Here is a 23,576-nt window from a genome sequence, read left to right as displayed (position 1 = left end):
ATGGCCCCCAAATTTTAAGGAAGTAATTTAGTTGTCCTTGATCTGTCTGGTAGAGCCTCTCCAGCTGTAATACATGTAATAACATTTATACAAATAATACTAATACATTTTTATAATTGAAAAAGTTTACTTTAGACAATTTATTTAACTGTTTAATGCTATCTTGATTCATTTTCTTGTATTTATTTTCTGAAATATTCATTTTTTTAAATCTAAATTTACAGCATGTTCCATGTTCAAGTTAATTAAAAAATAAAAATAAAAAACAGTTGGCAGTTACAGAACGTAGGTTGACTGAAGTGTCACACAAGGCAACAGTTCAAACCCAACGTGAGAAGGGCTTGAATTATAGCTAAACCTGACACTATTACTGACCACAGCTGGGAACCCTTGCACTTCCTGAGAGGACGCTGTCTCACAAAACGGCATTAATATTAGCATGTGATGTACATCATCTTCATCAGTAAAAGAGCCGTCCTGTCAACAATCACAAAATAAAACAATAATACTAACAAACAACTAGTATTCTGTATTACTGCATGGTTCTGAAGTGGACATGTAAAGTTGCAGGTGCATTTCTAATAACTAGACAGGGCAATGTACACACCTTATGGTTCATGGTTTTGCATGCTAGTCCTGTAATATAAGGCCTTAATTGTCTGTGTGTATTAGCAAAAAAACAAACTGAGAGAGAGGGTGGGGTGGGTGGGGGGGAGGCAAGGATTGTGGCCCTATTTTACACAGTCAGCTCAGAATGAGGAAGTTTGCAACAGCTTCCTTCTCAAGCTGCTTTCGCCTGCAAACAGGAAGAGAGGCACAGAGCACAAGATGAACTTCACTAGCTAGCTAGTTTAGTTTCGTCCAGGGTGCGCCTCTGTTTCTTTAGTTTAAAAAAAAAAAAACAACAACAAATAAAATAAAGTACTAGAATGGCAACGTTTCAGCCCTGGTATCATGGCAACATTACCCGCTCCAGAGCTGAAGACCTGCTTTCCAAAGCAGCCATGGATGGGAGCTTTCTGCTGAGGGGCAGTGAATCTATTCCGGGAGCGTACGCCCTCTGCGTGCTGTAAGTAACCACTGTTTGGTACCCCCCAGTTTGGGAGTTTTCTATATCTTTGGTGTGGATAAAGGTTTTGTGCCAGGGCTGAGCTCTGTCTTCAGAGCACTAGAGAAGGGAATTGGATTCGCTGCTAAAGGACTTTGTCTGTCTTCTTATCACAAGAACATTGTTGTATATCATCTGTCATGTTTTATTATATGTGAAGAGTGAGGTACTGGCAGTAAATTAATCCTCAAAAACACAACCATAACCAGAGTTCAAAATTCCACTTTTGTACAAAACTGATTTAAGCAGGGTACTTAAATTCATCTTGATTAAATACTGCAGTTAAATTGCACAATTTGAATACACAATGCTTTTTATAACAAGTTATATACATTTCAGGTAACAATTTACCTGTGCAGGTTCATACAAATTGATTCAATTACATTTTATAATCCTGTGCAATGTAATATGCCCCATATGAATCCTATTTACAGTATATCTATAAACAACTTTGTTACCTGTTCACAAATGGATGTGATCTTTAGAAACTCAAATAAGTTATTGCTAGTAGAATATCTACATTTCGTGAGGTTTGCTATTTTTTAATGTCCTATAAAATCTAAAGAATAAAATACTTTTTTTTAATGCATTATAAATGGTAAGCATACCATCTATTTTGTATTTGAAGTTACATGTGTGTGTATATATACACATTGCAGATGTGCATTTCTCAACCAAGACAAACATTCAAGTCTTTTAAATATAGTTCAGGTTCTTTGTTTTTTCGGTTATCACATCTCCTTGAATCAAGCCAATTCTTTACTTTCATATCCCAGAAAAGAAAATCTAGCTTTTAGAATTCAGATCAATTTGATGCAGTGATAGAATATGCAGATAAACACATTTCCGACCTCCATTTCTCATCACCAGCCACATAGCAAAGAGTTCACATTTACATTCACACAACCTGAAAGATTAGGAAGAAATAATAAAACAGTTAGCAATAATAATAAATACAGCTATGTGGCCACACATTTTGCAACACCCTATAGAATTAACTAATTTTGCTTCATAGAGTCGAATGAAACCTGCTGAATAATGATACGTTAACATATTGAATTACTTACCGCTTTGTAGGTTTCCATATAGGCCTACTTAACGAAATGTGAAATTTCGAAATCTAATGTGAAATACTGGACTACTATTATGGCTTCCTGTAGACTTTTGCGATATCAGTTTGTAGTTTCTTTGATTACATGATGTTAAATAAAATATCTAAATTATGTTCATATAGTTATTGTGCTATTAAACTTATTATAAAACAAAAATGGGTACTGTTTGTTAATGCGCCGCATTAGGGATGAAACATATTTATTTTCACATAGATGAAAAAAGCACCTGTTCAACTCTGACGGAATCATACCCGTATAAAAGTGTACTGTAGTGTATGGTGAAAGGCAAACGTACAGTACAGAATATGAAAGCATTGTGCATATATAGATTAATATGGTAAAGCATGGTTAAAATGCATGTATCACACACCTCACAGATAGTCTCGACCAATCAGTCGAGCTGTCATCTTAGATGCCCTCTAAAAGCTAACATTCCTGAAATGCAATAGAAACAGCAACATACATTTCAAGCAGAATTGATTCAGACCTAAAAAAACATTTTTAAAAGTTCCTCATACACCACATTTATTTGTTGTTTATAATGGCCTTAAGTTCCTCACCAGCAGTCATTACATTGCTACATAACGTTAAGTAACCTCATCTTCAGCTAGGCTCACCTAACTCTCACACACAATTATCTAGCAGGAAATTACTACTACTGTACACTGAACATGTTTGCTTAATGTCACTGCTATCCCTGGCTATCTTTTCTACCTTTAGACATATACCTTGATTGTCTTGTCATTAAGTGCACTCACAGGATGCTTGTTGTCGCGTTGCATGGGAAATTTTTCAATTACTGTGCAAGTTTACTTTGTAACAGTGTCTGTCTGTCTAAGCGTCCATCTGTATGTCACACTTATATTTTTGCATTAATCTGGAGAATTGTTTATCCAATTGTGGTTAAGCATTTCATTGCTAATTCGTATTCTAAACTATTCAATAATATTGTTGCTATATGTCATGGTCCTCACTTTTTTATCATTATTTTTTTATTATTTATTTCTTAGCAGACGCCCTTATCCAGGGACATTATTTTTACATACAATTACCCATTTATACAGTTGGGTTTTTAACTGGAGCAATCTAGGTAAAGTACCTTGCTCAAGGGTACAGCAGCAGTGTCCCCACCAGGGATTGAACCCACGACCCTCTGGTCAAGAGTCCAGAGCCCTAACCACTACTCCACACTGCTAGAATTTTGGCGTGGCACATATGTAACTGAAATACTGGTTTTATTTTATTCAGGATTATTAGACATACAGTAGTTAGAATTTATTAGAACACCTCAAGATTTGTCATTGATATCCTTTATATACTTATCTGCATGAAAACCTGCGGGTGTGAGAATTTAAATTTTCGGTCTGTAATCGGTGATATAGAAACAATAGGCACTCGTGTGGAAACGTTAGACCACTTTATGCTTTAATTAGGCATCTTAAACAACTTCTAAAAAGTCCATATATTTTACCATTTGCCTATTCTGACAATTTCCAAAGATTTTCAGTTCCAGTGGTTTGATTTCGTATGCACGTACATAAAAGCAACAGAAGCAATGGGGTGTTCTAATACATTTCCACATTACTGTATGCTTCGGTATTACACAACTAAATAATAATGTTATATGATACAGCTTTTACTAGGTTTATCATCCTGTGCACTTTGTGAAATGACTGCTTCTATTAAAAATGTTCCTTAGTTAACCAGAGCATGTTCCTTAAGCAAGATCCGGTGGAGTTTAAGGGAAGGGAGCCCCCCCCCCCCCCCCCCCATTGGAATATACCAGTCACCCCAGTTTTCTGGAGAGTGTTTGCTGGAAGGAAACTCATTGTGATGCAGGTACAGCCCCTTATAAAAGTCTACCATGATAAAAACAAAGTGTTATAAAGCACACTGAAAGCATGGTAAACCATAGGTAAGCACTGTAAAGCCCAAAGAGGTATAGTAAAGCATATTAAAAAAAAACATGTCAAACTGTGGGTGTTTACTACTGTTTCTTCCATGGCACCTTCCAACTAATATTTTCTCATCTATTTATTCCCACTACAGTGTAATTACTAACTTACTCCACCTAATGTTAACAGGGCTTTGTTTCTATGCAAAGGAAAGTTGAGAATACTTGATGATACTGTTGAGAATGTTTGAACATACTTCTGAGAATGCTTGAACATACTGTTGAGAATGCTTGAACATACTGTTGAGAATGCTTGAACATATTGTATTTCTGAACTGTTTGATTTGCCGAGGATTGTTCATCGCTCTAAAAGCTTCCGGTACTGCAGCTTTAAAAGTCTCCTCTCAGCCCTAATATGGACTTACACATATTTGCCTTAGTAAAAAATGTTCTACTTCAGTGAGCAATTTGCATCCTTTATGCATCACTGAACATGAACGTAAAGACTGTGAATTGAAGTTTTTTGTCACGCTTTGTTGTTTAAGGGAAACCATTTTGTCCATGAACTGTTAACTAGCTTACTGACATGTTAAATGCTGTTTAGGTTTTGACAATGCTTAGTTCATGTGTTTTAATATATTTATAAACTATTCACCTAAAGGTTTAACATACAAACTGACCTTCATTGCAAAATATTACAACAGAAACATCTTTCAAAGTGCCTTGAAACAAAATGATAACATTGACTTGGAGCTGATAATCCTTTAGGGGGTGGCCTTTGTGAACAAGTTATTATATGAACAACCATTAACAAAAATAAGACACATTGGTTAACATGTTAGTAAACTGGTAGTTATCAGTTTATAAACAAAGAAAAGTTAATCTTAAAATTAAGCATGGATGTTTTGTTTAATAGCAACCATGTTTTACCTAGAAGTAACACTGAAACTTATAGGCCATGCCAAAACATTATACTTGACAACCTGTCCCATTCATACTTGAGGAAGGTTCTTGACAAATTAACAATGCCAACCAAGGTCCTGCATATATTTGGCTACTTTTTCAAAGGTCATTTTATCAGTAGTTCCACTTGACCTGGTTTTCCAGACTAAATTTTAGACTGTACAATGGATATTTGCTCACAATGCTGTCTAAACCTAAATAATGTCCTCAACTATTAAACTCACTGGTGCCATATTAAGAAATACTAAAAGAAAATGCAATGACAAACATTTCAACTAGTCTTTTTCTGGTCAACACATTCATTCATCATTGCATTTTAGTTTCTATTAGTATTTGTTTTAACCCTAAATAACCGCATGGCTCCCATTCACTTTATTCACATAATATGTAATATGTAGGTAATGTGAATATACAATACTTCTTATTACAAGTTATATACATTTTATATATAACTTGTTAAAAAAGCTTGTTATAAAAACTTCTTCTGCTAAGAAAGAATAATAATAATAATAATAATTATTATTATTATTATTATTATTATTATTATTATTATTATTATTATTATTATTATTATTTTAGGTAACAGTTTACCTGTGCAGGTTCATACAAACAGGGATTGATTCAATTACATTTTATAATCCTGTGCAATGTAATATGCCCCATATGAATCCTATTTACAGTATGTCTATAAACAACTTTGTTACCTGTTCACAAATGGATGTGATCTTTAGAAACTCAAATAGGTTATTGGTGATAGAATAGCAAAATATTGGGTACAAATTGCAGTTGTGGTGTTTCTATCCAACAACCAAGACAAGCATTCAAGTCTTTTAAATATTGTTTAGACATAGTATTTTTGCACAGTATTTCTGCTGTTTTACTACGTATTTCCTATGGTTATACTATGCTTTTACCATCCTGGTTTGCCATCTTTATTAATAAGCTTCAATATACTTTGCTGGGCTTCACCATGCTTTCACTGTGCTTAATTACACTTGGCAAACGTTTATAAGGGTTCTCACATTTCACAACAATTGCAACCACATGATTGCCATTGACTTTATTTGCAATCACATTTACATTATGATCATGTATTAAATATCCAATGTGCATATGGTACAAATCTCATCATAAACAACTGGATTAGAAGTCTGAAAAGTTAAGGTGAGAGTTTTGTATAATAATGCATGCAAAATGAATAGGAAATGATATGTGAGTCTTTGTTACCCTTCTGAAGCAATAGCTGCTGCCAGCAGTGCGATAGGGAACGCTGTATCTGTGGAGGCGAGATACTCGCTTTGATGAGGTTTTTGTGAATTATTTCTATGCAAATCTAAAGTAACGTAACATCATGTCTAAGGCTGTGTGCAAATAGAATGCAGTGATGGAAACTGTGCAAGGTGCATTTAATGCTTAAGTCAAATAAATAAGAACTTTAGTATAACTAACAACACCATAGTTATAGAAAGTGTAGTGAAAGCTTATTGATGTAATATGATATTGGTGTAATACAGCCATCTGATATTGCTTTGTATCCGATAATTTGTTGTATCAGATGGAAACGATGTTATATTAAAATTAGCTATACTGTTTAATTATAATTATATTTCACTATATATTATACAAATATAGTATAGAGTTGTATTGGTATAAAGCTTCCCTTAAAAGCATAGCAATGTGCAATAAATGATAGTGAAAGCAAGGTAAAGCTTATTAAGCATTGTAAAGCACAGAGAGGTATGTTCATATGTATTGTACAGCACCCTTTACGATATATATATATATATATATATATATATATATATATATATATATATATATATATATATATATATAATAGATAGGCTTCAGTGAGTTACAGGAAAAGAATTCCATCTAGGGTTTCTGTGCCGTCATAAACTACGAGATTGTTCGGTCGAGATGTAACCAGAAACCTGAGATGTAATTCTTTTCCTGTAACTCTCGGAAGACCATCTATTATTTTTTTTTATAATACATGGATACTGTTATTGCCCTATACCACAGTGATACCCTTGTGAGTCAGTTTTAAGTGTAATATCTTCCCATTTTAAGTCGTAGTGCTCCTTTGTTCTGAGTGCATATTGGATGCTAATATTGAAGAAGATGAGATTCAGCAGTGCAGTTGGGTTTTTAAACTTAGGCTGCATTCATATAGATAGATAGATAGGTAGATAGATATATATATACTGTACCATGTATACTTTCCACCTTTCTTTCACAAAGTTTTAACTCATAAGTATTTAAGACTGATACATTTGTTGAGGAATTAAATAAAGTTTGACATTCATTAAACTGTTTTAGAATTTTGATAAAGAAGTCAACGACACTCTAAACTGAATAAACTAAGCTAACAGTTTCATAATATCAAACTGTATTTTGTTAATAAAGACTTTTATTCAGAAAAAAATAAGTTAGTGCTCACTGCTCACACATTCTCAATACAAATCACTGTTAGGAATTTGTCATTTCCTAACAGTGAAACCTCACCAGTCGACAGACCAACAAAATGTAGACTTAATTGGAGGGTTGCTTTACTAATGAAGGTTTATAGTTGAAAATGCGTCAAAGAATTTTACTAACATATTATTTATTTTAGTTTTTTGACTATGCAAACTGCTCTATTTTACTGTCTTAATTTCTAGTACAGTTATTACATCAAAGTTTCAGAGGGTTTGCTGGTTTTTCAGCATGCTGGTCTGTTAGAGAAGTCATTTAGCAGAGGTTTCATAAGTCTGGGACTGCAGATAGTGGCCTTAAAGTAATTGAAGCTAATAAAATCCTATAAATCTTAGCCAATTTACACATTAGCTACATGGGTGTCAAGTGTGCAGTTTTGAAAGAAACACATGTTATATGACATGTGTATTTTAATTTTAAAACATGATATCTGGTACTATTTTAGGGTAAAGGAAGTTCTCAGTTTCGATGCCTTATTCTTGGGTTATCTGGTTGAACTTGCCCTTAATGTGAATAATTCTCCTGTTCTTTCTGCTTACTTCCTTATTTTTAAAAGCACCATCAAGGCTGATTTTCTGAAGTGGAGAAGCATATTAGTGCTGCACAGGCTTCAGTGCAAAGTGCTTCACCCATGCACTTCAATGGATATTTTTTTTAATATTAAGCGTGTGTTCCAGTGTAAGTGTATATTAATGTATCCTGAAACATGTGTCAGTAAACCCAACTGTAAGTGTTAGCGTTAAAGTATTACAAATCTTTTCTTTTTGTTCTTAGTTTTCAGAACTGTGTGTACACCTACAGAATCCTTCCCAATGAAGAACGCAAGCTCTCTGTTCAGGTAGGGAACAGTCCATCAATACTGACATCTCTGAGACTATATTTAGCCCTGTATTTACATATATTTTACTACACACACTGACTGGCAGTTGCAGTTTGCCAGAGATGGGCTGATATGGTTATTTTAAGGTCATTTTAAATATGTAACTGTAGTTAACACTGACATTTTACGATTCTGAATGTTCTTTAGACACCAGTCTGTTTTTTGTATCGAACTGCAAATTAGATTTCTAGGGGGCAAAAAGAAAACAACAACTCATCAGTGTGAGAGCTTACTGGCCATATTTTCAAAGCGGTTACATCTGTAATGTTTACAAAACCAGAACCAAACAGCTAAGTAATACAATCAGAGTTCTCTTCAGCACTCTCATGTCAGAGGAGTTAATTAAAGAATGGAGGAAGCGCTTTGAAAATATGGCCCAACTTTCATGTAGTGTTGAAATGTTATGTTTGAATTAACATCAACAGTTGAGACAATGTAATGACTTTTGTATTGCACATTACCATTTAACTAATCATGCATTGTGAAAAACAACAACATTGTACATTGTGCCTACAATCACTTCCCCTTGTTCATTTTTATTAAATTATATTTTTACAGAGTTGCTGTGTAGTGTAAATGGGATATTATTTAATAATTGAATTATGAATTTAGTGCTCAAGAAAGGTGAAAGTCAATGGCACTGGTTACAGTTCCAGTATGTCCTTCAAAGATGTGGACAGTACAAATACACCATTCAGTCTGGGCCCCTTTCTAACAGACTTTTAGTTGTGCTGAATTGTGTGTTGATCCATTAAAATACTCCAATTCTGGCAAGCTGATGCCACAGAAAAACTCCTTGACCTGTTGCATCCAGAGCACAAATTAAAGTCGCTATTGCACACTTTCAGTAGCTACATAGGTATCAAATGTGTAGGTTTGAAAGAAACACATGTTATAGCAACATGTACATTCATTTTAAAGAATGATATCTGGTAATATTTATTTTTTTAAAAACATTATTTTGGGCTGTGTGGGGATTTACTGCAGTGAGGGAACATAATTGTGTCGAATGATGTTTTTTTGTTGTGAATAAATCCCGGTTTCTTGTATATATAAACAAAATATGTACTATATTTATTTATTTATTTAAATATAGTTTATTTCTTGTCATTCGTGATGCCACTGAACGGAAGGAGAAGTCTGGATTCATGGCCTTGTTCAGTTTCTCCTGTAAGAATCTTGTACACTTTTATTTGTGCTGTGTGAATCTCAGGAGATGTGATGGTAGAGTTGAGAGTTGTGAGTCATGCCCATGGTAAATGCTGTCAGCAGTGTTTTATCTGGTCTGTCGGGTTTAAAGACAGCGACACCGCCTGCACACCCTCAAGCAAATTCTTATAATCTCGTCATCCAGGAAGCAACATTACATTAAATTGAAATAGTAGGAGCGACTATTTTTGTGTATAGGACCCTTGTAATGTCATACCCAAAGCAGCCTTGCGCTAGTACAGTTTTTCAGTGGGTTAGAGGGATACCCTGTCTGGTTATCATGTCAGGGTGTTCTGTTAAAGCCTTCATAGCCGCCTCAGTTAAACTGCTGCTATAACCAGATAATATCAGCTGCTAAGACTCCACCTCCTGCTTTACTGATACATATCAATCTGTCATAACTCCCACGCACACTGTCATATGTCAGCTATAAAAAATAACCTACACGAGATATACGTTCACCCAGCCGCTAAAGCACAGCAGAACTGTAAAAACACACAGCCAAACGCAGCACTGCTCTGCACAGAACCACAGCTCTCTGCAGCCAAATGCAGCACTGCTCTGCACAGAACCATAGCTCTCTGCAGCCAAACGCAGCACTGCTCTGCACAGAACCACAGCTCTCTGCAGCCAAATGCAGCACTGCTCTGCACAGAACCACAGCACTCTTTAGCCAAAAGCATCACTGCTCTGCATAGAACCACAGCTCTCTGCAGCCAAACGCAGAACTGCTCTGCACAGAACCACAGCTCTCTGCAGCCAAACACAGCACTGCTCTGCATAGAACCACAGCTCTCTGCAGCCAAACGCAGAACTGCTCTGCACAGAACCACAGCTCTCTGCAGCCAAACACAGCACTGCTCTGCATAGAACCACAGCTCTCTGCACTCAAACTCATTTATGTTTCTATTTCTGTCTAATTTTCCATGTCTCTGAAGTAAAAAAAATTGAGCAGCATGGCTAAAACGACTACACCTTCCGTGAAGGTAGACTTAGGACACAGCCACTTTTTCGTACAGGATTCTGAGGGTATGGGATGGGCTACCTTTATGTTGTTGAGGCAGAAACACTTGGATCCTGTAAGTAAATAAATGATAGTTTAAACCTACAAGATTACTGTTTGGCATAGACTCCTGATAAGATAACCTTTTGAAATTCTTCCTAATGAGAATTGACTGTACAGGAGTTTCTTTTGTTGGTTATTTCGTTTATTTCCACTGCAGCACCATACTTACGATAAGGGCTGCTCCGTTCCGCTCAAAAACATTTCACCACTTAAATCACTAACTAACAGAGGAAATTAGCACAGAAGTGTAAATATGATTCCATTTACTTAATTCAGTTTGGCTGTTTTAGAGGATTTGGGGTATGAAGTTAAATGCCATTAAAGAAGAAGAGCAAAATCTGAAACTGGTGATGTTACTGCAAGTGTGTGAAAAATTCTGTTTTTACTTAATTAATCAAATAAGCTGTGCCATAAACAGAACAGTGGAAAATGGGGCCCAGTATCACTAACACTTATCGTGTTCATGAAAAGTGGCTTAGGCAGACATGCTGGCAGGTGTCGTGAGAGCTTCCCCAAACAGTTTTGTGATCTCAGCTCAGCTTCCCCTAACATCTTTGTGAGCTCATCGCAGTCCTGATCTGGTTTGGTGATTTGCACTATAAGGGCTTGACACTCAAACTCACACCTCCAGATGAAAAGGGTGAAAGGTCAATTAAACATTTTTCTGTGCCAAACCCTTTAGCACAATTACTTAGATCCATTTATCTAAGAGCTCCATACACATGCAGATGTAATATCCCCTTTCACCACACCACAGAGAATTGTGCAAGCAGAGACCAATGTGATACTCTAAGTATTATGTATTAGGGTTTGGCAATGCAATAGTGAACCTTATTAAAAATTACCAGTCAGTTTGGACTGTTCTTTCATTAACTGTGATTAGAGTTTACACATGTGAATAATTTTACTTGGTTTCTAATTCTGTCTTCCTTCTGTTTTTTTGTTTGTTTTCTTTAAGACAGATGTTACAAGGCAGCTGATTTCACCCAGTTACCTGTTACCTTTTCTCAAAACACAAGGCCAATGAAATATAAACATGTGTCTTTCTTCAGCCCTGATGATAAACTACAGGCAGTTTTTTGGGGGGTTCTTACTGGAAATAAAAAAATCCCAAAAAGGCTGCTTCCAGTAGATTGTCTACTGTTTCTGTTTTAAGAGGTGTAGGCTAAGATTCATAGCAACATGAGGCCACAACTGTGCAGACTGCAGACTGTTGATTGAATTGCACTGTGATGCACTATTATAGTTCATTACTGCTATTAACCGGGTACATTGAGTCTGATTGGGGGTTTCCTATTATTATTTAGAGAAAAGCGTAAGGCTGTAACAATATTGAATTGCTTAGAACGCTCTTGAAAGTTAGTTAGTTTGTCTTAGAGTGATATTTGTGGTTAACTATTTAAATAAACGATAGCATTCTGTATGTGTGAATTGTACTGCACTTCCTCTTAGCAATTGTTGCTTGATAGTATACACCTTGGAAGATTGTACCATTAGTTGTGCTTCTCTTATCTTGTTTTAATGTGGTATTGTGTACTCTTTAGGCACTATGCCCTTATCAGAACTGATTAATGTATTGATACACGTATGCCCATTCCCTTGCAAAAAGCAGCAGCAATTCAGATGCAGGTATCACTGCCTAATTCCCATTATACTAATGCATTATTATTATTATTATTATTATTATTATTATTATTATTATTATTATGTTGTACAGTGCAATATCCAAATATAAACACTAATATTATTAACTAACAGCAACTATAAAACAGAATAAAATACCTGCTTAATACTATAAATAACCTTTGCAATGATAAAAGTGTGCATTCATTATTACTAATATCTGGATGTAATTTGCACAGAACAGAACTAGTCACATGTTATTCTGGTGAGGCTGTAGGCTAATTATTAGAAGTGATTGTAAATGCAGTGAACGGGAAGTGGTTTAGCTAATCGTACATGCAACATCAATAGTCTATTCTACAGATGTTGTTTATGCTAAACAAAAGTAAAAGTGGTAATTATTAAGTATACAATTACATTGCTTCTGCTTTTCATTCACAATTGTTTTCTTCTTACACAGATGTTAACAAAATGTACGATTAGGTCTCAATATATAGATGAACAAAATACAATTTTGAGCAATGAGGGAAAACACAGACCACGGAAAATGACAAACACCAGTTGCCCCACCTTAGCAGAGAACACATTTCCATAACTATTCAGACTGGCTATAGCATCACTGTATATATAAAACTAACAGCATGGCTGTGCAGCCGTGTGGATAAGTACACTATCTTTATCTTTATGATATGAACTTGAACATGTGTTAGTGGTTGAACAAGTAGGTTGTTGAAGTCTGTTTGGTTTATCAATGCTTTCTCTTTGTCTTCTCTTCAAGAGGGAGAACACTTAATGGTGCTGAATAAAGAAATACTAAAAGAAATCTAGAAGTCTTTCTCAGTATCTTCAATGTTTGAAAATGAGTAGGTGGATTCCACCCCTGAGTAATAAAGTATGAATGATCTCCTGATGGGCCCATTAAGAGGCGCTTATGTGCTCTAATTGAATAGGACAGGGGAATGGCTAGTTAGTGTAGTCATGTAGGTACAAATTGTATTAAGTTTCTTTTAATATTTCTAAATACATGTTTGAACAGAAGACAGAATTGGAAAGCGTATGTTGCAATTTGTCTGTTCTGAATGGCTCATGTGGGGGTGTTGGTTTAGGATTGGGGACCCCAGGGCTATAAAGAACTCTATTTTGAGCTGCCCAGCGGCTGTATGCTTGTGTCATGTAAAAAGGGCACTGTTCCTGTTATTGCGTTTGTATTATTTTGGCTTCTTCAATAAAGCTCAAGGTGGAGTTTTGCACTTGTCTCTGCTTTACTCACTGCCATTGTCTTGCTACAGTATTTTAACCGACTGCCTTCCAACAAGCACCGAGACTCTTGTAACCATGTTATATTTGTATATTTGTGAAGCTACAAGTTAACTATTACATTTTGTATACTGTAGCATATCCAGCATAACCACTACCTTAACAATGTGCAGATTCAGGGCTTGAGCTACTGGTTGTTTCAGCAGGACTTGCCACTTCTCTTCATAATTGCATTCTGTTCCTCTTTTCGTTTGCTAAAACTCAGCACATACCGTATTTAAAATTATCCTTGCGTGGGTGTCAACAAGCCACAAGCTCCCCTTTACAGAAATGATCATTGGAAAGTAACACTTGCACTCGCTGGTTATTCACTAGACTTTCTAAAATTGTGCAGCACGATTAAACGTTTCTCGTACTACAATTCATGTATTACATGTCTAAATTAAAGGACAGCCTACCAATACTTCCAAATCCATTACCTCCTTTATTATTATTATTGTGTGTGTGTGTGTGTGTGTGTGTGTGTGTATGTGTGTGTTACTTACAGTTTGCAATCTCCTTCCAATTGAACTACAAACATTCAACAGACACTTTTGTCTGAGTAAGTGCGATTTTAAAATCAAACCTCGATGTAATAATAAAAAATAGGTTTGTTTATTTCTCAAAAATAATAATCCCAGTCATCTTGATGTGATTTGCATAAAAACAGTTTAATTCCGGAACTGAGGAAAAAAACAATGATACACAGTACAGAACGTAACCCCATACGATCTGCACGGACAAATCTTCAAACAAAACAATACTGTAGGTTTAACCCTACAGGACCCTTCAGCGCCGTCAGGTGAGCTTGATGAATAGAGTAAAGAAATACACGGTTGAAACAGAAGGCAAAACCAGCCCCCCTTCTTGGGAGTCGCCCAGCCGAAGTCTTTGAAGATCAAGCCGACCGAGGCTTGAGACTTGTACCTGTGATCGTAATCAGTATTTTAAATAACAAAGAACAAAGGATTCTCATCCCGAGGTAACAATACTGTAGATCATAAAATAAACCAGTTTCTTATCTTATCTATGTGATAGAAGCAGGCACCAGCCCAAGGTGTCGTAGTAAAAAAAAAAAAAAAAACACAAAACAAAAGGTCCTTTGAACCATCAAAAGAACCCGATCTTATCCTTTGTTACACAGACCTTTTAGCTGTATGCGAAGTTACGCAGGGGGAGAGATCATTTAGGATATAATCTTCCTGCTAATAACTACAAAATTATAAAATTAATAATACAGTATTTAAAATCTTACACCGAGGAACTCATGATAACATTCCCACAATATGAAAAACAAACATTTTAACTGTTTGAACTAAGCATAATAAAAGAGCAAAAAACAAATCCAATCAAATTAACAATCAATTGAATCTAGTTATCGAAGTATCAATGGAAGAAGTGTTTTTAGTGGCATAAACAACGACAAGTGTTGAATTGGTAAGAAAATAATCCACCGTTTATCGTGGTTAACGTCACACAAAACAGTGAATAATTTTTACTGATTCATCACTTATAGATAGTTATATTTATAGCTTACATTATCAGTCTTTTTATCGACAATGACTTCAGTTACCCCAAGTTGTTAATAATAAGCGGAAACAAAGAATGAGGACAGGTTATTACTCATATTTCTTTTGTACCACTGCACTCATAATTTTTTAACTTTTTATGCATTATGTATCTCACAATCTTTTCCAGTATTTCCACCTTATTAGTATTAATGTTATTAGTACTAAACCTTTAGTTTTTTCACACCCACGTCTTTTCACACAGTGTCATACGTAACCTCCTTGTTAATGTCAATTAAACACCACCAAAAAACTGCTAAACGAGCTTGTGTCGTTGACATTATAACTATAAAATGTACGATTAATTGCAGTTATAGATGATAGTCCCTGTATACCACCATGTACACAATTGATATCATTTTTTTTAGCATTATTGTGTATTTGCTCATTTATTATTATTTATTTCTTAGTCGACGCCCTTATCCAGGGCGACTTACAATTGTTACAAGATATCACATTATTTTTACATACAATTACCCATTTATACAGTTGGGTTTTTACTGGAGCAATCTAGGTAAAGTACCTTGCTCAAGGGTACAGCAGCAGTGTCCCCCACTTTGGATTGAACCCACAACCCTCTGGTCAAGAGTCCAGAGCCCTAACCACTACTCCACACTGCTGCCCCTTTGCTTCTGTATATATTTGTAAAAAAAAAATAATAATAACACTGAGACTGTGACAGGTATATTACCAGCCTGTTATCTCATAAGAACATAACTGTACTGGGAAAAATGATGGCAAATTAATTTGAATGTTAATGGGTTACTGGGTGTAAAAATCCATGAATTAAGTATAAAATGAATGGGATGAAAATAGGGAACAAAGACTTTGAAAAGGATATCTGAGTTATAGTGGAGTCATCATTAAAAGTATCTTGCCAATGTGGTGCGGCAATTAAAAAGGCAAATAGAATGTTAGACCATCCTGCATAAAGCATTGAATACGAGTCTAGAGAGGTTATGCTAAGATTATACAATGCCCTAGTTAGACAAAAAATACATCATTGCACTCGAGAAGGTACAGAGCAACTAGGCTGATCCCAGGACTTTATGGCATGAGTTATGAGGGAAGTTAAAACAATAATATCTGTTCAGCCTAGAAAAAAGAAGGAAAAGAGAGGACTTGCTTGAAGTCATAGAATCATAAATAGTACTACAAATGTAGTAAAAGTAAGTGAAGAACAGAAGAGACACTGGAACATTTAAAAAAAAAAAACTATATTCTGTCTTTTTAAATTAAACCCCCATGTGTGAAGAAGTGTCTCCTTCCCTCTGTCTTAAGTCTGTCTCCACTTAACTTTTAACTGTGTCCTCTGGTCCTGGTTTCTGTGCTGCACTTAAAGTATTGACTTGGGTTAACACCTTTTAAGATTTAATGACGTCAGTCAAGTCTCTTGTAATTTTTCTTTGTTCTAGGATGAATAGAATCAGTCCTTTCAGCCTATCTTCATAACTCATTCCTTTCAGTCCTGGGATCTCTTCATTGGACTCTCTCCAGGGCCACAATGTCCTTTACTAGGACCGTTCACTGATGTGCAGGTCTGATAGTAAAATAAACAAGGCGCACAGTAGGAAAATATTATTAAATTGAATGAATAGGACCACAATGATGACAATAAACACTGCAAAATGCACACGTGATTTCCTTTCCTATTTACTGAACAGTACAAACAAGTAGGGGGACTTGATTGAAGTCTTTAATGTCTTAAAAGGGCTTGGCAAAGTTAACTCTAATCAATACCTGGAAAGTTGCTATCATCCATAATTCCAATAGTTTTCTTGATGGCTTGCAGATTTATTGCATTTTATTCAGAGATTAATATGTCAGGTTTTTAAGTGAACCACTAAACTTCACTTTTCACATTGCAACTCAACAGAATAACCACTGACTCTCTAACCCATGACCTGCGACACTTAAAATCCACTACTGATTTAGCACTACCTTACACACTATAGCCATTGTATTGGTTCATCTGCTGTAATTCTATACTGTAGCTGACACCCTAAACCTGTGGCTTGTGTTTCGTCTCCAGGCTTCGGAGGGGGTGCCGATTCGGTTCTTCTCAGTCATTGGTGATCTGGTGGAGTATTACTCCAAAGAGAATATGGGGCTAGTGACAAACCTGCAGTTCGCAGTGCCGAATGAGGAGGAACGGGCAGAAGAACCAGAGGATGAGCCAGGTAACAGTGCTGTGTGGAGAGGAGGGCTACTGTACAGCCAAGGGCACTCAAACAGGAAAATTATACTGTGGTCACTCACACAGATATTCTAATGGGGTTCCACTAGTGTAACTGAGAAACATATTCTAATGGGGCTCCACTAGGGAAACTAAGACAGACATATGCTAATGAAGCTCTACTAGGGTAACTGAGACAGACACAGGTTGCATTCATTTGTTTACAAAACCAAAAGGATGGATTCTATTGTTTTGTTTGCAAAGAAAATATTTGGAGCTTTTTTGTTACAAACATTTAATCCAGGTGTGGATTAAGTGTTTATGCCCACTTGTCACTTGATTGGTCAGTGTTGTGACGTACTTCCACCCATCCCACTTTGGCCTGCTTTGGTAAAGGGTCAGAAAAAACCATGGTAGCTCACTGAGTACATACGGCCAGCGTACGAAAAAACAAAATAAAACACAATACAAAAAACTATAAAATAAAAGGTGCCGTAAAAACGGCGTCTGCTACTCCCTAATGCATGGAGGTCCCGCTTGCTCACCTCGCTATACTTTAAAGGGATCTACCATCCCCGAACTAATCTTTATATATCAACACAAACCCTGACTCCGGCCGTCGCCGGTTTTGGCAGCTTCTTTTGGCTCCGATCCCGGTTCACGATCACGGCGATCGGAGGATTTCAGCAACGTATTTCTCTCACTGTGCTCGGGTAGCGTGGACGATCTTCAGCCCGTTGTCCGTGGCTTTGCAGCAGCCCCGAGGTGAACAAACAGGACCTCTTTATACCTGACGACGTGCTGGAACACACCTACCCGCTGATTATCCACAGCTGGCAATCACACACAGTAGGCAGGCTATCCCAGGAGCGTCAGGTACTGCAATAAATTAAACAACAACAATTACACACCACAGTATTTACAATGCATACACACAAACCCCCCTCTTCATGTGTAGGGCTCTTGCCCTGTTACACAGGGGCAGCAGGGTTTTCACCCAGGGTTGAGTGGTGCATGGAAACAAGGTATAATATGTAAGTGATAGAAATAACAAATCTTAACTGCCTTGAGGTCTTGGGACTATTTTGATTATCCACAAAGAACTTCAGGGAGAGTATCCCTAAAAACACAGAGCCAGTGCTGCGTTGTTATTTATTTAGTTATTAATTTACTAAAGGGGTAATATGAATACAGCTGGTGTCGACCTTGGATCTCGTTTTTAAAATGTTTTGTGGTGAACCAATGCTTTTGAATGGTCTATGGGATGAGCCACTGTTGTCAGAGGCTATGAAACGGAGGTACAACTGACTTGTTTCATCTAGTTTAACATCTCTGTTTTGAGTTTTGCCTCTGGTCAGTCCCGGCTTAGGGTAAAGATGCACATATTTAGAGGTGACCTCTCGACTGCACCACAACATCCTTTTCCAGTGGGATTCTGGGAAGGAGAAGCGACCTACGCACACTCATGGTAGCCAGACAGGACTCATTAGGGGCTGTACATAAGTTTACACAAACCCATAGCGTGAGCGGTGTGCCAAGATAGAATAGGAAAATGTGCATCATTAACCTAGGGAGGTAAGATAAATACGATTTGAATGAGACTGTAAGATATCACCTCGACTGATTTTTCTCCCATGTTAGACTTGTATGTTTGTTGACCATTGGTTAGATATGTGGTGTGATTATGGAATGTGGATTGATGCCCTCTCTCAGCAGTCGATTGGAAAATGCTAGTCTGTAAACACTAATACCACACCACCTCTTCAATGTCTTGGTTGTGTTCCTCAGAGCCAATAAACATCCCTCCTCAACTCCCACCTCGGAACTTTACCACGGCTATTTCAGTCACTGAAGGGAGAGAGGTTTCCAGCGAAGCTGCGAAAGGCACAGAGATTGTGCGATCATCCCTTTCGGACACTTTCCTGCAGAGACTACAGAACTTTGACACCAGCAAGTAAGTACATCATAACATGAACAAAATAGGCAGTGGGCAACACCACAGGAGAGCCTGTTTGAAAAGGGTTTTCACGCCAACTTTGTGGTTAAAAACAACTGCCATAAAACTAGATTCTCAAAGCCCAATTACTTGTACACACTGTTCCATTTTCTATCCTTTCAGCCTATCAGAGGAGCATCTTAAGTCCATCCAGGAGTACTTCTGGGTTAACATTAACACTGATGCTGAGCAAGTACTGAGTGGCAACTTTAACCTGCCACTGCTGAAAAAACTGATCATGGGACTCTGCAAGAACTTGAACAGGTAACTGTTGAGCACAGCAGGCAGTGTGGGAGTTTGTGGGCTGGATAACAAATAGGGGCTCTGTCAACTCTCTAAACACTGGACCTCAAAGCTTGTGGGATACAGACACATGTGTGGATTTCTCATAAGGTCGAGGGCATGAACATCTTCTCTCTTGTCTTACCCAGCCTTGTTTCCACTGCCTTTCCACAGCATAGCTGAGCTGAACGGTCTGGGCGAGGTGTAGTTAAAGATGTCTGTCTGCGTTTGAGTTTAATTTTGTCAGTTATAGCTGAACCAGGAAGTAGTAGTAAAGCTCATAGTGCGGCAGTGGCAGGTCACACTGGATTGTGGGATTGATTGAATATATGCAAACAAGCGAAGATGGATGAAGTTGAACACACATTTGTCTTTACACAGCTGTCAGTAGTGTTATTAAGGTTTCATCACACAGTAAGACAAAGCGGTGGAAAACGACCTGGGTGAAACAGCTGACAACATGTTGTATCAGCTTTGTAACAAACCTGCTCAGGTGCTTATATACAGCTTTAACCATCAGTCAATTAATCAATCAATCACACAATTAGTTTCAGTTAGGCTTTCCAGCTGTTTTATTTTAATGTATTTTAAAAGATCAAAAGATATTTGCTGTAACATGTGTTTCTTTCAAATCTGCACTTGCGAGACCTCTGAAGCAAATGAAGGTATGAAACATAAGATGTCTTGAATTATCTTGGCAGATACAATCACTATAGGCAATAACTAAAGTGTGTGGGGAGGTAGAAATCCTTCTTGGATAAAATACGAGTGTGGGAAATGGTTGTCTCCAACTACACTTGATGCATCCTTTAGTTATAATTAACTTTTTTTAAAGAAGTAAAACACCTGATAATTTTACAAAACCAAAACCAAACAACTAAGTTCTATAATTGGAGTTCTTTTAATCACTCTCAATATGTTTTGCATGTCATTTTGTTCATTATAGAATGGAGGAAACCCTTTGAAAATGAACACTGAACAGTGATAGTTAGTGGAATAGATTGTTAGTGCATTACTGAAGCAAGCTAGGAGGCACTTACAGTAGAGAATAACTTTAAACTAAATGACTACCAGATCAAAAAACAAAGGATTTGTACAACTGAAAGTGGCCTTTTTGAAACTGGTAATTAAAGCTGAGTGGAAAGAGGAAGTCAGAATATCACATTAGGAAAAATCACACTTCCTATTTGACTGCTTCAGTTGTAGCCAAAAGCCAATTTCAAGGGCTGGGGTAGGGGAAGTGTAAGGGCATGTGAAAGATTTAGCCGTTTCTTTTTACTGCAAGACATACAGAAAGAGTATTATTGTTATGGGAGCACAAGTGGAATGTCTCTCCCACTTTCATTGATATTCCAAATACTGTTATCATGCTGTCTGAATAAACAACCCTAACAAGGCTCCCATTCACAGTCTGCTTCTGCAATAGGGCTGCAGTAAATAAATATTGCATAATGGCTCAAATAAGCAGGCTTATATTTTTCTGAACCCCTTTGCTTTCATATAAGAACATATGAAAATGTATGAACGAGTGGAATAGCTGATAGATTTCAAAACGTTGTCAAGTTGGGTCTTAAAGGTAATCTATAACTAGGTAGCCCAATCCACACGCTCTGTCCTAAGTCTATCTCTATTTAATTTCCAGTCCTGGTTTCTCTACTGTGATTAAAGTATTGGTTCCTTTTAAGACTTCAGTCATGTCCCCTGATTCTTCTTTGTTCCAGACTAAATAGACAAAGCCCATGTCTTTGAGTATAATCGCCCCCAAGGTTGAGCATAAGTGTAAATTCAATATGTTTATAAAAATGTATTACTGTACATCATGGTGAGTTAGGAAAGTAACATTGATAACCACATTTAAGCCTTGACATTGGATTTCTAATAGATGTTGCCTTTTTGCTTTCTCTTCAACTCTTTTCTGAAATAGTCCCACATACAAGCCTGCCATTCATCAGTCACATATCCCTGGTTCTTAAGACCAACACTGTAGCCATGCCTAGGTGAAGATATCACTTAGCAATACGGTGTTTAAAATGTGTTGCTAAATCAAGCTACTTATGGGGCATTTTGTAAAAAAATATTATTTAACAAGTCTTTCTCTGTTTTTTCTCAGATTTGGAAGTTTGTTTTATGTATCATATAATTAATATTAGATGTACACGTCTTTTGTAAATCAGAAACTATTTAGCTAAATCAGCTTAACTTGTTGAATGATTCTCATTGTAAAGTCAGTAAGTCTGCAAATCAAACCTCTAGCCACCCCACAGAAGTCTTGCATAATTAATATTCAATACACTGTAAAATTAGACCTTACAGAATACAATATTTATAGGATTTGTAAACCATGTGGTACTACTGATATAAATCAGAAAGAAAATGTGTATATATACATCAGAATATGATAAATCAGAGAAAGATATGCTAAATAATATTTTTATAAACAGCAGGCCATAGTTGCCTAATAGATACTGTAGCTTCACAGTGTGTTGTGTTGTAGTGAGATCGCCTGTAGCTTCACAGCTGATCAATGTGTTGTAGTGAGATCTCCTGTAGCTTCACAGCTGATCAATGTGTTGTGTTGTAGTGAGATCTCCTGTAGCTTCACAGCTGATCAATGTGTTGTGTTGTAGTGAGATCTCCTGTAGCTTCACAGCTTATCAATGTGTTGTGTTGTAGTGAGATCTCCTGTAGCTTCACAGCTTATCAATGTGTTGTGTTGTAGTGAGATCTCCTGTAGCTTCACAGCTGATCAATGTGTTGTGTTGTAGTGAGATCTCCTGTAGCTTCACAGCTGATCAATGTGTTGTGTTGTAGTGAGATCTCCTGTAGCTTCACAGCTGATCAATGTGTTGTGTTGTAGTGAGATCTCCTGTAGCTTCACAGCTTATCAATGTGTTGTAGTGAGATCTCCTGTAGCTTCACAGCTGATCAATGTGTTGTAGTGAGATCTCCTGTAGCTTCACAGCTTATCAATGTGTTGTAGTGAGATCTCCTGTAGCTTCACAGCTGATCAATGTGTTGTGTTGTAGTGAGATCGCCTGTAGCTTCACAGCTTATCAATGTGTTGTAGTGAGATCTCCTGTAGCTTCACAGCTTATCAAGGTGTTGTGTTCTAGTGAGATCTCCTGTAGCTTCACAGCTGATCAATGTGTTGTAGTGAGATTTCCTGTAGCTTCACAGCTGATCAATGTGTTGTAGTGAGATCTCCTGTAGCTTCACAGCTTATCAAGGTGTTGTGTTCTAGTGAGATCTCCTGTAGCTTCACAGCTTATCAATGTGTTGTAGTGAGATCTCCTGTAGCTTCACAGCTGATCAATGTGTTGTAGTGAGATTTCCTGTAGCTTCAAAGCTGATCAATGTGTTCTAGTGAGATCTCCTGTAGCTTCACAGCTGATCAATGTGTTGTAGTGAGATCGCCTGTAGCTTCACAGCTGATCAATGTGTTGTGTTGTAGTGAGATCTCCTGTAGCTTCACAGCTTATCAATGTGTTGTAGTGAGATCTCCTGTAGTTTCACAGCTGATCAATGTGTTGTAGTGAGATCTCCTGTAGCTTCACAGCTTATCAATGTGTTGTGTTGTAGTGAGATCTCCTGTAGCTTCACAGCTGATCAATGTGTTGTAGTGAGATCTCCTGTAGCTTCACAGCTGATCAATGTGTTGTGTTGTAGTGAGATCTCCTGTAGCTTCACAGCTTATCAATGTGTTGTAGTGAGATCTCCTGTAGCTTCACAGCTGATCAATGTGTTGTGTTGTAGTGAGATCTCCTGTAGCTTCACAGCTGATCAATGTGTTGTGTTGTAGTGAGATCTCCTGTAGCTTCACAGCTTATCAATGTGTTGTAGTGAGATCTCCTGTAGCTTCACAGCTGATCAATGTGTTGTAGTGAGATCTCCTGTAGCTTCACAGCTTATCAATGTGTTGTAGTGA

The 23,576-nt window shown here is 37.0% G+C and overlaps 1 protein-coding gene across 1 annotated transcript in view; it reads left to right on the top strand.

Moving 5' to 3' along the window:
- Positions 1-817: 817 nt before the first annotated feature.
- Positions 818-23,576, top strand: part of inpp5d (inositol polyphosphate-5-phosphatase D) — a 55,360-nt gene continuing 32,601 nt past the window's right edge. The window contains exons 1-5 of the mRNA XM_034039241.3: positions 818-1,069; positions 8,330-8,393; positions 17,230-17,377; positions 19,162-19,327; positions 19,493-19,633. Of these exons, the coding sequence (XP_033895132.2) occupies positions 930-1,069; positions 8,330-8,393; positions 17,230-17,377; positions 19,162-19,327; positions 19,493-19,633 (659 nt within the window). The 5' untranslated portion in view covers positions 818-929. The remainder of the gene's footprint in view (positions 1,070-8,329; positions 8,394-17,229; positions 17,378-19,161; positions 19,328-19,492; positions 19,634-23,576) is intronic.

The sequence above is a fragment of the Acipenser ruthenus genome, chromosome 17 (assembly GCF_902713425.1).
Source record: "Acipenser ruthenus chromosome 17, fAciRut3.2 maternal haplotype, whole genome shotgun sequence".
NCBI lineage: Eukaryota > Metazoa > Chordata > Actinopteri > Acipenseriformes > Acipenseridae > Acipenser > Acipenser ruthenus.
The sequence above is the reverse complement of the archived record's forward strand: the minus strand, read 5'-3'. Positions and strand labels throughout refer to the sequence as shown.